The sequence below is a fragment of the Castor canadensis genome, chromosome 6 (genome assembly GCF_047511655.1).
Source record: "Castor canadensis chromosome 6, mCasCan1.hap1v2, whole genome shotgun sequence".
Classification (NCBI taxonomy): Eukaryota; Metazoa; Chordata; class Mammalia; order Rodentia; family Castoridae; genus Castor; species Castor canadensis.
Window position 1 is genome coordinate 158,589,164 of NC_133391.1, and position 13,078 is coordinate 158,602,241.

Here is a 13,078-nt window from a genome sequence, read left to right on the forward strand (position 1 = left end):
ACGTGTTTTCAAGTATTAAAAGTTTGTGACCACTGCCACAATAAAATTCTCTATAACAAAAATCCAGTTATAACATTGGTTTCTCAATTCATTTTATGTCTTAGTACTTACAACCTAATAAGAGATCATATAATCTATTAAAAATATCCTAGATGAACAACAGTCCTCAAGTTCCAGTTCAGTAATGAAAGGAAGAAAAGACAAAGAATAGGAAAGAAATAGAAAGTAACTGATGCCCAAATTTGTTTTACTTTGTTTACAGTTCCTTCCAGAAGCAATTCTTTTACTTTCCCCAGTGTTTTCACATCAAAATCCTAACTATTCCCACTTTATGAGAAGAGAGCACATTAAAATATCTAAGAGCACTGCAAACAAAAAGGATTAAAGTAAGTGATTTCAGTAATACCTCTGGGAGAGTAGACGCAGTCATACTTCAGGCGTTTCCCTCTCCCATCAACTTTATTCTGCCTTTCCCTTTGACTCACCAACTCACAGCCAGATTCATACAAGTACAGAGAGTTTTTGTATTTTCCCATTCTTTCCTTTAAAATCAGACTACAACATATATGCACTGAGGCACTGTAGAATCACTTTATATATGCATATTTACTTCTCAACTGAAAATATTGTGACAAATATTCCACCTGCATCTGCCTCTAGGATAGTAAAAAAAAAAAGCAATACAGCCAATGCGCGGAGTAAGTCAGTAGGTAATAATTTATAGGTAGCATTTCCTGAATCAGACACTCAGGCTGACTTGGAGAATAAAGTTTTAGTCCAGTTTGAAAGAATTAGATATTAATTCCACATGAGTAACTTTGGTGTGCAGACCAAAATATTCTTTATGTCCTTAAAGCTTATATTGAATTATCCTGAGCATGTGTTTGTGCTAATGATGTAATCTTTTAAATGGCACATTCAAAACCATTCTCACATCTGACATTGAACATCATCAATTAGGTGTTTAACTTTAAATAAAGTGTTCCTCTCCTATACTCCTGTGGTCTCTAATAGATACCTAAATCCTAGGATACTTCTAGGTCAATTTAGCAAACAAGGTGTGTTCTCTTTGTCTTATGTGGCCCCAATCCAGTGTAGCAATTGATTTGTGTGCTCACCATTATTGGGCACTGACATTAGCAGTTCACACATCATCCAAATACTTCCTCAGTGTCTGCAACGCACCTGCAGTATTTTAGCTATTGTGTGTTCACTGCTGCATTGTAGTTAGTGAATATAGACACTGATTCTCTTGCTATGGTGTCTGTTTAAAATTCATCCATTCTTTGACCTCTGTAATCAATCACTGATTCCTTTAGGTTTGTCTATTTTCCTAACCTTCCTGGGGGAAGGGAAAACACAGGAATTTTGTTGTGCTCCAATTTCTTTTTTAGGTAGACTGTATTCACATCTAAACTATTCTGTTTTACCACCATTGCAATGTTAAAGCAGTTTTATATTCAGGGCTTCTTCATGAAGCTTGAAGTTTCCCTCACAGTCTCTAAGTAATCAAACAACAACCTCTTCAGTTCTTGGATTCCCTAAACTCATAAAAAAGTGCAGAATTGTATACATCTCTCTAAGGTCCGTTGTCTAGATGCTCTGCTATGAGTCCCCCTTGCTTCCCAACTTTAATTCTGTAGGAAGAGGGATTAAATGAAGTTTTATCATTACATATTCTTCTCTACTATCTAGTTCTACAACAGGAGTAATCCAGACTCCTGCCTAATTCAAACACACTTACCTTTTATCCTGTTACCACTATTGTGGGAGAAGTCATGATGGAGGCAAGCTGAGCATTGGTTTCACTCTTATCTGTGTCCACTCACCACTAAAGAAATAGACACCGTCAATTTAATGGCAAACATTGAGTCAATCAGGAACAAAGAGAGATTGTATTAGTGGAAGTTTATAAAATAAATATTTCAAAATAGTTTTTATTGTTGTGCTGGTGGGGGTACATTGTAGCATTTACAAATGTTGTTACAATGTATCATATATCATACTTGAATTTATCCCCTCTATTGGTCTTTTTCATTCCCATCCTCTGATTCCTGACATGGTTTCAAAGGGTAGTATCTTGCTTCAGGAAGTTAATCTGAATATCAGTCTTAACTGAACTGATGTATAACACTAAGGCTCTTAAATTGAAATTGTATTTGTATCTTTCCTTCTTTCCTTTTTATCTTCCTTCCTATTTTACAGACTTATTTACACTGATTTATTACTTACAAATTGTTTCAAGGAAGATTTTGGTTATTTCACTTAAAATACAAACTTCCAATTGAGAATATTACTATTGGAAAATTAGCTATGAATGATATTTACATGTTACAGAGTACAATATTTAAGTTTTATTATGTCAATTCTTATAGACTTAGGTTAGAACAATCATTCTTTTCTGCTTTTTTTGTTTTGTTTTTTATAACACATTGTTTACCTGCATGTAAAATATATAAATATAAGGATAATACTGTGCAACATCTAACTGTACTGTGGGTTCTTGTTAGTTTCAAAAATGAAGTTGAATTGAGATAATGAAAGTACATATGGCTATACACAAGTCTATTGATTATGAATGTTCACTTTGAAAAATGTAGAAGGTCATTAAGGAAAGTAAGCCAGGCCTGATCAATTTCAGTTTTTATAGAGAGAGAGATCTCCGCTTTCTTTCTCAAATTGCAATTTTGTCTCCTTTTAGCCATAGTTGTGCTCTATGTAGCACTGCGAAGGCAGAAGAAGAAAGACACCCTAATGACTTCTAAAGAAGACATCAGAGACAATGTCATCCATTATGATGATGAAGGAGGTGGAGAGGAGGACACCCAGGCTTTTGACATTGGCGCTCTAAGAAATCCAAAAGTGATTGAAGAGAACAAAATTCGCAGGGATATTAAACCAGACTCTCTCTGTTTACCTCGTCAGAGACCTCCAGTGGAAGACAACACAGACATAAGGGATTTCATTAATCAAAGGCTACAGGAAAATGATGTGGACCCCACAGCCCCACCATATGATTCATTGGCCACATATGCCTATGAAGGAAATGGGTCCGTGGCTGAGTCCCTTAGCTCCATAGACTCTGTCACCACAGAAGCTGACCAGGACTATGACTATCTGACAGAATGGGGACCCCGCTTCAAAGTCTTGGCAGACATGTTTGGTGAAGAAGAAGAGAGTTATAATCCTGATAAAGTCACTTAGGGACAAATGAAGACTGACACAACTGAGAGGAGAAGTTTTTAACAAAAGTAACACAAATAGAGATCAACACACACACACACACACACATACACACAGGCTTTATGGGGGCAAGATTCCTTTTAATATCTAGTTTCTAGCAAGTTGCTTTATTTATCATTTGTCAGTTTTTGTTTATTCTGACAACACAAGATAAATCCTATAATATGTACTTGCTTTGTTTTGTTTTGTTATTTCTGAAATACACTGAGACAAGCTCAGGCCTATTAAGTATATTTTACTGAAATGACAACCTAGAATGAAGATAGCTATGTGGCATCACGGTGGAAGAGTGTTATATTTTTCTTAATTCCACTAAAGTGCCTATTGAAACTTATCATGTGAAATGGTGTACATGACACTCTGCTGTGATGGCAATGAAGGGTTCAGAAGTCAAGAGGAATAACACACAGACACTGTCTTTATGTCAAGGAGCAATAGTAACATGCTGACTCTTCTCCTCCCTTTGAGAATAAAGCAGAAGAATACTTTCTTAACTCCATCTTCTTATAATTCAAAAGTTTTTCTTTTTTAAACTGTAAGCCAGGCATATTTGTTTTCCTACCTTTTCAGAAAACTGAAATAAATGTGGTAATATCAAATCCAAAATGTAAGTCATGAATTCTATGATGTTGCCATTCATTATTACTGTAAATGTTAATTAAAATGTCACACTTTTCCAAAAAATAAAAATTAAAATAAGGAAAGAGAAAAAAAATCCCTCTATAAAGAGAGGCCTCAGGGCTCAAATTCCACATTAAAATAAATACTGGTTTTGCTTAATTCTGTGCTGGTGTGTGGAAATTGGTTTGGAAAAATTTTTAACTCATCTAAATTTTCAGTCACAGATACACTTTAAGCTTGTGTTTCTATGAAAAGTATTGAAAGAAAAAAGTGCTATTAATTTGAATGTGGGAAAAATAATTACAGAGCTTGTTAGTTTTTCTTACCATATAGCGATTCTTTGAAGAGCAATGGAAACAAAATGCATATCAAACAATATATGCTAGATTTATAATATATGTAACACATATTTATGATCTATTACTGAAAAAATAAAATCAGGGACTTCAGGAAATGAAAACCAATGAGTAAATCCTAAGTGAACACAAATGCAAAGGTAGGCAGCTGAGTCACTGACTATTGTAACATGAATTTCAACTTTGCAATCACCGTCTTATGCTGGAGCTCACAGGTACTTCTTTTCTCTCTCTCAGTGACAATGATCCTCATGTATACAAGACTTTACAAATCCCCTGTACAAAGCTTTTCAATTTCATGCAAATGTCTTAGAAATTTTAGATTTTATACACATATTAGTATCTTATGTTACTTTCAAGTGCATTGCACACTACCTAGAAATGCACATGATACAACATATGCAAGCTAGTAATAAAGTAATATATTTTGTCAGTATTATAAGTGTACCAGTGACTACTGAAATATAAACACTGTAAATGTGGAAAAATAAAGTTGCTTACAGGTCCACCCAGAAGATGGTTAATTTTTACCTGTATTTATAAAATATCTGGATATAGTTACTTATAACATTGAGCAGGTAAAAATTCATACAGAAAATCAGGTATAAAAGTGAATAATATGAATAAATCATTTTCAGCCATGCTCACTCATAGTGCTTCTATAAAATTCCTGTTATTGATGCTGCAGCAATGAGCCAGTTTGAATCTGTATTCCCAGCTCTTTTGTGGTGTCTACCAATCGCACAGTCTCCATTTCTACCAGGAGGCTACTGAACTTGTTTGCATCCATTTACCATACCAATTTTACGATTTTCTCATCCATAGGAACTGCATTAACAATATTCATGTAGTATAATATCGTTCAACATAATATAATTTGGTGTATATATATATGCACATGTATACATATATGCATATTTATAAATTGTTTTTAAAAGCTTATGGTATCATGAGTGTACCAGAGAGAATAACTAAACCAGCTTCTCATTTGCTCAAGAAAACCATGAATCACTATGGCCTGACTTCCCCGACAGAGTTAACATACAGTATTAGTTCTTACTGACAAATAATTCTTGTCATAAATTATTGCATTCTGCATTTTTTCCAGGAAATATGATTACACTACATGCTGTCACTCAACAGAAGCCATAATGTGAAGAAAACTATGGAGGGACATGTTAATTAAAACCACATGTCTAAGATGCTTAACAAAAATATGAAATTTGTAGGTCTTTTTTCCATCAAACTAATAGTTATCTTTTTAGTATCTCTTTTTTTGTTTTTCAGAACAACTGTTTTAGCTTGCTAGGGCAACCATAACAAAACATAACAGAATAACTAGCTTTAACAACAGAAATTTACTTCCTCACAATTCTGAATGGCTGGTTTCTTCTGAGGATGTTTCTCCTTGTCTGTACATAACCATTCTCGTTCTGTTTCTTCACATGGCCTTCACTGTGTGCTTGTTTGTCATCTTATTCTCTTCCTATAAGGGTATCACTCACGTTACATGAGAGCCTGCGCATATGACTTATTTTTACCTCAGTTTCCTCTTTATTATAAGCTGTATCACCAAATACAGTCACATTCTGATGTACTAATAGATAGGATTTCAGTATATGAATTTGATCAGTAACAACCATAGAGATAATAACATATATTATTCTGTTAAAAAATATCTAATTTACAATTGAGAAAACAAATCTAATAAAATAAAAATAAAACTTAGAAATAACTTTAGGCAAAATGGGGAACCACAAAATTGATATGGGGAAGAGTATTTTAGTGTTCACAGACCAGAGGAATTATGGGATATCTTGTATATTTTGACAAGCATTAGGTCTGTTATTTCAATAGTTGTAATATCTTGCAATTCTCTTTTATTTACAATAAGTTACTGCCCTTCATTATAACATTAATAAATACAGAATATTCTGAAATTATATGAGTAATTTTTTCAGTTGACGATAATTAAACCACAATTTTGTTATTCCCTTGCATGTTTATCCTGACATAAATTTTAGTCAGGAGTGCTGTCATCCTCTGGAATCCCAGCACTGGGGAGACTGAGGCAGCAGATTCACAAATTTGAGGCCATACCAGGCTACATATCTTTATAGACATGTACTTGCTCATATTATATATAACATACATGTTTGCTTACATATTCTAAAAAATATTCCCTTTTATGTTAGTCAAAGAAGTATTAGATTGGCACACATGAGTAAGCCTTTCAAGTCCTTCATTATATATATTATATGCAACATTATTTCTTGCTGGATGATATTCTGATTTTTCTTACCCTAGTGTTAATAATGTGTTTGTAATTCTGACTTTCTGTCTTTCTGACTAGAAATGTCCTTTGGGATAACCCTCCTGGCCTCCCACCGCTCTATTCACTTTGGTGAAAATAATTAGTTTTACTTAGTGTTGTGTACGTTTCCTCTGAAATTTCTTAACTCTTAAATTCTAATTATAATTATATGTAATTCATGTAAGTCATTTACTTTCTAATTGCATATAATTTTCAGAATCAAACAGACCTTTAAACCAAAATATTTGAACTATGGATTTTATTGATCACATGATCACTCGCCAATTCTAACCACAGCAAGGCCAGACAACCTTTTTATATATACACATGTAAAAATGTTTCTCAACAAAATCAAATGGTACAGCTGTACATAGGAAGAGAGAGAAAAAAAAATTAACATAACTACCACCCAGGTCTTGAGCCAAGGAGGAAAATTAAATGATAGGAAGAAAGCATTAGAATTGAACTGTGCTTCCTTTAGAAATCTTTGCAAAAAAAAGTGTTGTAAATAGTCCTTAGAAACAACTTCAATTTGCTTCTGAAGAAAATAAGAGTGCCAATATGTAAGTGTATGTGAATTTTGGGGGTGTGGTGTTATAAAGCACTCCATTCTTGAACATTTCTTTCTTTTCTGCCATTTCCACCAATTTAAAGTTTGTCTAAGTACCAAATTCTCATTTGGTATTGGAATTAGCTTTTTTAAGATGATATTTTTCTGTCACATAGCATTAACCCAGATGATAAAACAAAAGAATGATTGTTTCACTCTTTCATCTATTTGTGGCAAGCTTTTCGCCTGATGATGTTCTGAATTTTCTTACCTTTTCTTACCCTCAGTGTTATAATATTAATGAGCAACAGTGCATCTTTTGTCACTCTCAGAAATAGATATTCAAGAGCCCCTTTCAATATAGATCCTAAGAACTTCAGTTTGGGAAATTCTCCTATATTCATTCTTTGGTGCTTTTTCTGTCTTCACTTTGTTGAATTTTTAGTATTTATTATGAGTATTTCTGGATTTAAGAACTAATAGTATTTTGTTTTAACTATCCCTTTGCACCTTAGGTTTTTATCCTGTTTCCATGATGTCCCTTTCATCTTTGTCTTCCAAATCTATCGATTTTCTTTGTAGTGACTTAAAACAATTCATCAGTATTTTGTTGTTGTTCTGTTCTGTCTTTTCTCAGTTACTCTGCTCTTATTTTTGGATGAATAGTTTCTTGACCCTCTCTTATGATGCTAATTGTAACTGCTTAAAAAAAAAAAAACACTAGTCTGTTATTTTTTTCTCTCTCTCTCCATTGTGTGCTTCAAACACAGCACAAGGAAAGGGAACTATAAACTATATCGCTGTTCGAGTTAACTTATTTATTCCAAACTCATGTTTCATTCCAACTTTCTGCCAGTCTCGTTTTGCCTGAATCCTGACACACTACTGTATGGTGATGAGAGACAAGTTCTCTACAAAGTTGCAAAACTGCTTTTCTAGTGCTCAAATCTATTGTCCAGCCTCATCCACCACTGTGCAGTTAACCTTCAAATTGTATCCCATAAATGCTTGTCTGTCAATAGACTATGCAGCACTTTGTTTATCACAAAGGTATAAACACAAAACATGGATGGATATGTGTTACAACATGGAGACGACGTACAGAAATGGTATATAAATGAGCATTTCCTTACTAAATTAATTATTATTTTTATTTTGTCTCAGTATGGAAGGGACATACAGATATAAACACAACCAGTCACAATAATATAAAAGATGAAAACAAAACCTGAATAATTAATAAATCCAATTTCTATAGTGGACTGCCACTTAAGTCCTTTATTCAAATTCTTCATAATTCTTAGTGTCATGTATTTTCATAACAGTCTAATTCTAAATTGCTCAAAAGTCTTCCACTTTATTAGGAATTTAAAGTTAATAATATTCTGTTTTATTGCTTTTCTTTAAAATTAAAGAAATAGGAGCTATGAGTGACAACCTTCTATATAACTGAGAAATAATAAGTTAATAGGGAGTAAAGTCTTTTAATTTCATAAAATTATATATGTATATATCTAATGCCAACTTCCATTCTGGGACTGTTTTCATCATTTTACCTACTTCCATATTAAACTATAATTACAAATGAATTACTAGGAACCCCTGGGAATTCTGGTTCATACTACAGCATCTCATTATACTTCTTTCTGAAGAAAAGTAACTTAAACTACAGCATCTCATTATACTTCTTTCTGAAGAAAAGTAACTTAAACTTTATTGATTATGTCAATATCTTCCTCAAGAACCAAGCTTGCAAGACACAATAGTTTTCCATAGTATAGGTAAATAGTGTTTTAAAATTGACAGTATTTGTCTCTATAGTACCATGAATCTAGACATTTAAAAGCATATCAATTTACATCTCTTTTTAAGCAACCACATTAATCATCAAAATCCCAGCCTGGTCTTAACTTTCATGGGATTTTTAATCCAATTATGTCTAACTTCCTGTTTCTCAGCTACCATGGGAACAGCTATACCTTATCCTTCACCAGAATTTAAGTCTCCAGTTTCCAAATGCAATTACTTGTGTCTCCCAGTACATCATCCACGGATTATAGCATTTGCCTTGATAGAAAATTCAAAACAGTAATTCTTTCTTCCTCCCTTGTCAATATTTTAAAATGATAACTACTGAGCATAACTATGCCAAAGTTTTGCTATAAACATTTAATGCTTACGATATCTCGATGTGACAAAAAGTATTATCTGGATGTTACACATGAATAAATTAGGATTAGACCTATAATGTCACATGACTGTTTAGACACAACTAGCAAGTGGCTGGATCATAACAGAGTTCTGAAATGCATCTCCAGTCCTTTACCCATGAGACACAGGGTAGTGCACTCTCCTACCTCACTCATTTGTAACTGACTCAGCCTGAAGTCTGGCTCTTTTGAAGTTCACTAGTAACTTCATAATTGAAGAGCTCTACTGTTCTTTCCTTTCATCTTCCTGATTTCTATATAGTTATGACACCATTGCATTACATGGAAACGTCTACGTCTATCTCTTGGCTCAGTTTCTTTTAATTTCCTCTTCTAAGACTTCTATACCTACACTCAGTCCACATGAAAATTTCCAGAGCTCTCTTTCTGTTTTCATTTCTTTTTATCTTTTACATTTGGGGATTGATTTTCAACTCTGTATAACAGAATGCAAAACCCCTCAAAATTGTATGCATATATGCTTTATGTAAGGTGAATACAATTTATATGTAATATTTGTGCTCACATATGTACATTCATGTTTATATGTTTTGATTAACACATACCCACATACAGGAATTGTGTTTACTACCTTCTGAATATACACACATGGCTACTTGGTGGCGTCAAATTCATCATAGCCAAGTCTACATCTTCCTCTTTCTAAGTTTAATAGTTCCATTTTTACTTGTGCTCCAAACTGTCCCCCTCCCTCACCCTCCTTCTCTCCCCTCACTATTCTATCACTTGCCCTTATGTCAGTCCTGGTTCCAACAGAAAATTCAAGGTCTTCATTTCCAGTAGTCTTGTTGACTCTCTCTTTGTATTGCTGTTCTATGATAAGAAATAAAAAATTTAAAACTTTAAATTAAAATAAATAAATTAATAAATATGTAATAAAATATGTAAATAAATGTAATAAAAGCATAAATATTCAATAAATAAAGTATCACATAAAATACCTATGTATACATTTCACAATCAGCTTCGCACATTAACATCTTACATTATTATGGTTCACTTTTGTAATTAATGATCTTATATTGATACACTTTTAATTAAAGCCCATACTTCAGTTTTTCTTTATTTTCACTTTATGTGGTTTTTCTTAAAAGATGTTACCTGTGATAGTCACTGCATGTAGTTGTCATGTCTCTCTTTTTGCGGTGGTACTGCGGTTTGAACTTAACAGTCTTGTACTTTCTAGGTGATGCCCTTCCACTTGAGCTTCCACCTCCCCATCCTTGTCATCAAGGCTCTTTAGGTTTCTCATGTTCGTGATAAGTTCTCAGAATTTTTGTTTTCAATATTCTTGACATTCTTGAAGATTATTGATCAGGTTTTCTGTAGCATGTGCCTCAATTTGGATTTTTGTGACTTTTCCCCTCATGATTAACCTGGGGATATGTGTTTTAGAGAAGAAGACAAGAAGTAATTTGCCACTCTCTCCCCATAATATCAGAGGGACACCCTACCCAAATTATTTATCACTGTTGGTAAACTTGATCATCTAACTCAAATCACTTGCCAAGAATCATCATTTTAAATTATTCATTTTCTCCAACCCCTTACTGGAATTCTTGGAAGATAGTCACTTTCTGTTGCCCACAGTTAAGAAGTGCAGAGTTATGGTCCATGTCTTTAGGGATGATAATCTACATAAAATATGTTGACTTTGCATGAGAGATGTGTCTGTTCTCCACTTATCATTTATTTATATGTCTATATACTCAAGGATGTTTAGTTTATACTTTGGCTTACAGTCCAGAAACTTCATTTATAAAGTTATTTTTCTTGACTTCTGTGACCTTCTGTATATTCTCTGTATCAGTCTTAGTTTTGTTTTGGCTTTTGCATATTTTGAACATTGTCTAACTTTCTGTTACTACAATTATTATATATACAGTTTCAGTTCTAGAATCTGCCATTCATCCCAAAATCTTCATTTCCTTTGGCTGAAAATTTATCTTACAAAGAAAGATTTGGGTGCTTAATGTTATTCTTGCTACTGAGGAAACGGTTTGATTCAGATCTTTCAAGATGACAGATTGAGTAAATGTGTGTGTATCAACCCTTGTATCTACAATCTATACATGTCTATGGTCTATGTTTAATGATCTCTATCTAAATTAAGTTAAACAGAAATGCATACCAATGTGTCAAGCTGTAACTCTTTACTACATGGATCTTTACCTTGTCTTTTGCTGTGTAGCCTTCCACTCTAAAACTGAGAAACCTACCTCTCACCATCTGCTATTCATTCTGGTAATTGTTCAATTACAGTATTTAAGGATTGTGAAGCCATATCCTCAAGCAAAATGAATTTATCAAACTTCTTTTGCCTTTATTCTTTGACTCCACTCATTTCCCATGTTATTTGTCAGAACTTTTTCAGTGACATAGTTCTATACATTTGTTTTACACTGAGATTGTATTGTCCCATGTCCTTCAATCTTTGAATAAGTTAATATCTTAAAGATATTTTCTTTTCTAGTTTCCACACTTTAAAGTTACTGTTTGTGATGTAAATTTCAAATGATTTGGACAGATGCACAGTATTGCTAGTCCACCATTAAAGTCTCAACAGAATACCTTTGCTGGTCAAAAAAATGTCCTGTGTTTCACAAATTGCATGACTCTTTCTCTAAATTTCTGGAAAACATAGATTTGTTTACTTTATAGTTTTTCTTTCAATACTGTTATAAAAATGAATAATATAGTTTGTAACCTTTATAGACTGGAAATTTCACTTAGCAATATGAATTTAAGACTCATATATGACTTTATGTGGTATGATAATAAAATTAATTTTATGTAAATATGTTCTCTTGTGTGGCTGTACCCTAGTTTTATCTATTCACCTACTGAAGGACATCTTGGTTGCTTCAAGCTTTTGGCGATTACAAAAATAAAGTTTTTATAACTATTCATGTACAGATCTTTGTGTGAACATGCATTTTTAAACAGTTTGGGAAAATACCTAGCAGCTCAATGGTTGATTTTTTTATATGGTATGTCTTTGATTGAATTTGAGACTGCCAACATGTCTTATAAAGTATCATTTTGAATTTCCACACTCATGGAAGCTCTTATTGTCATTCATTCTCACCATAATTGTTATTGTCAGTTTGGTTTTTGGATATCTGCCACTCTAATAGATGTATAGTGGTATCTTGTAGATTTCTAATTTGCAGTTATTAATGTCAAATGATGTTCAGTGTCTCTGTGTAAGATTGCATGCCACTGCATCTATATATCTTCCTTTCTGAGGGTCTGTTCAACTCATGTCTCTATTGTCCTGTTATTTTTTGGTTTTAAGATTTCTCTGTTTTGGATATGAGTCCTTTATCAGATATGTATTTGAAAAATATTTTCTCCCAGCATGTGGTATGTGTTTTCACAGAGTAAACAATTTTAATTTTAATCAAATCTATATCATTTCTTCTATGGCTCATGCTTTTCTGGCTATTATTTCAATATCACCACCAAATTAAGGTAAGCTAGGTTTTCTGCTAGATTTTCTTAAAAAATGTTTAAAATTTTGCATTTAAATTTTAGGTCTTTGATTTTTTTAGTTAATTTTATGTAAGAAATATGGTGTATGTTGGGTACATTTTATACATATGGCTGTGCAATTGTTGAAGCATATTTTGTTGAAGTAATTATCTAGTTTCAGTTGAATTTTCTTTACACCTTTATCAACAAATTATTGGCTATATTTGTACAGATGTTTTCTGGACTCTGTTCAGTTACATTGATCTCTCCCTGTGTTTAATTTCAAAAA

General features: G+C 33.0%; 1 protein-coding gene across 5 annotated transcripts in view; it reads left to right on the forward strand.

Annotated features, from left to right (window-relative positions):
* Positions 1–7,602, forward strand: part of Cdh12 (cadherin 12) — a 1,151,540-nt gene extending 1,143,938 nt beyond the window's left edge. For all 5 annotated transcript variants that reach the window (XM_074077695.1, XM_074077693.1, XM_074077696.1 and 2 more), the window contains one exon: positions 2,702–7,602. In XM_074077695.1, the coding sequence (XP_073933796.1) occupies positions 2,702–3,204 (503 nt within the window). In that variant the 3' untranslated portion in view covers positions 3,205–7,602. The remainder of the gene's footprint in view (positions 1–2,701) is intronic.
* The last annotated feature ends 5,476 nt before the right edge of the window (positions 7,603–13,078 follow it).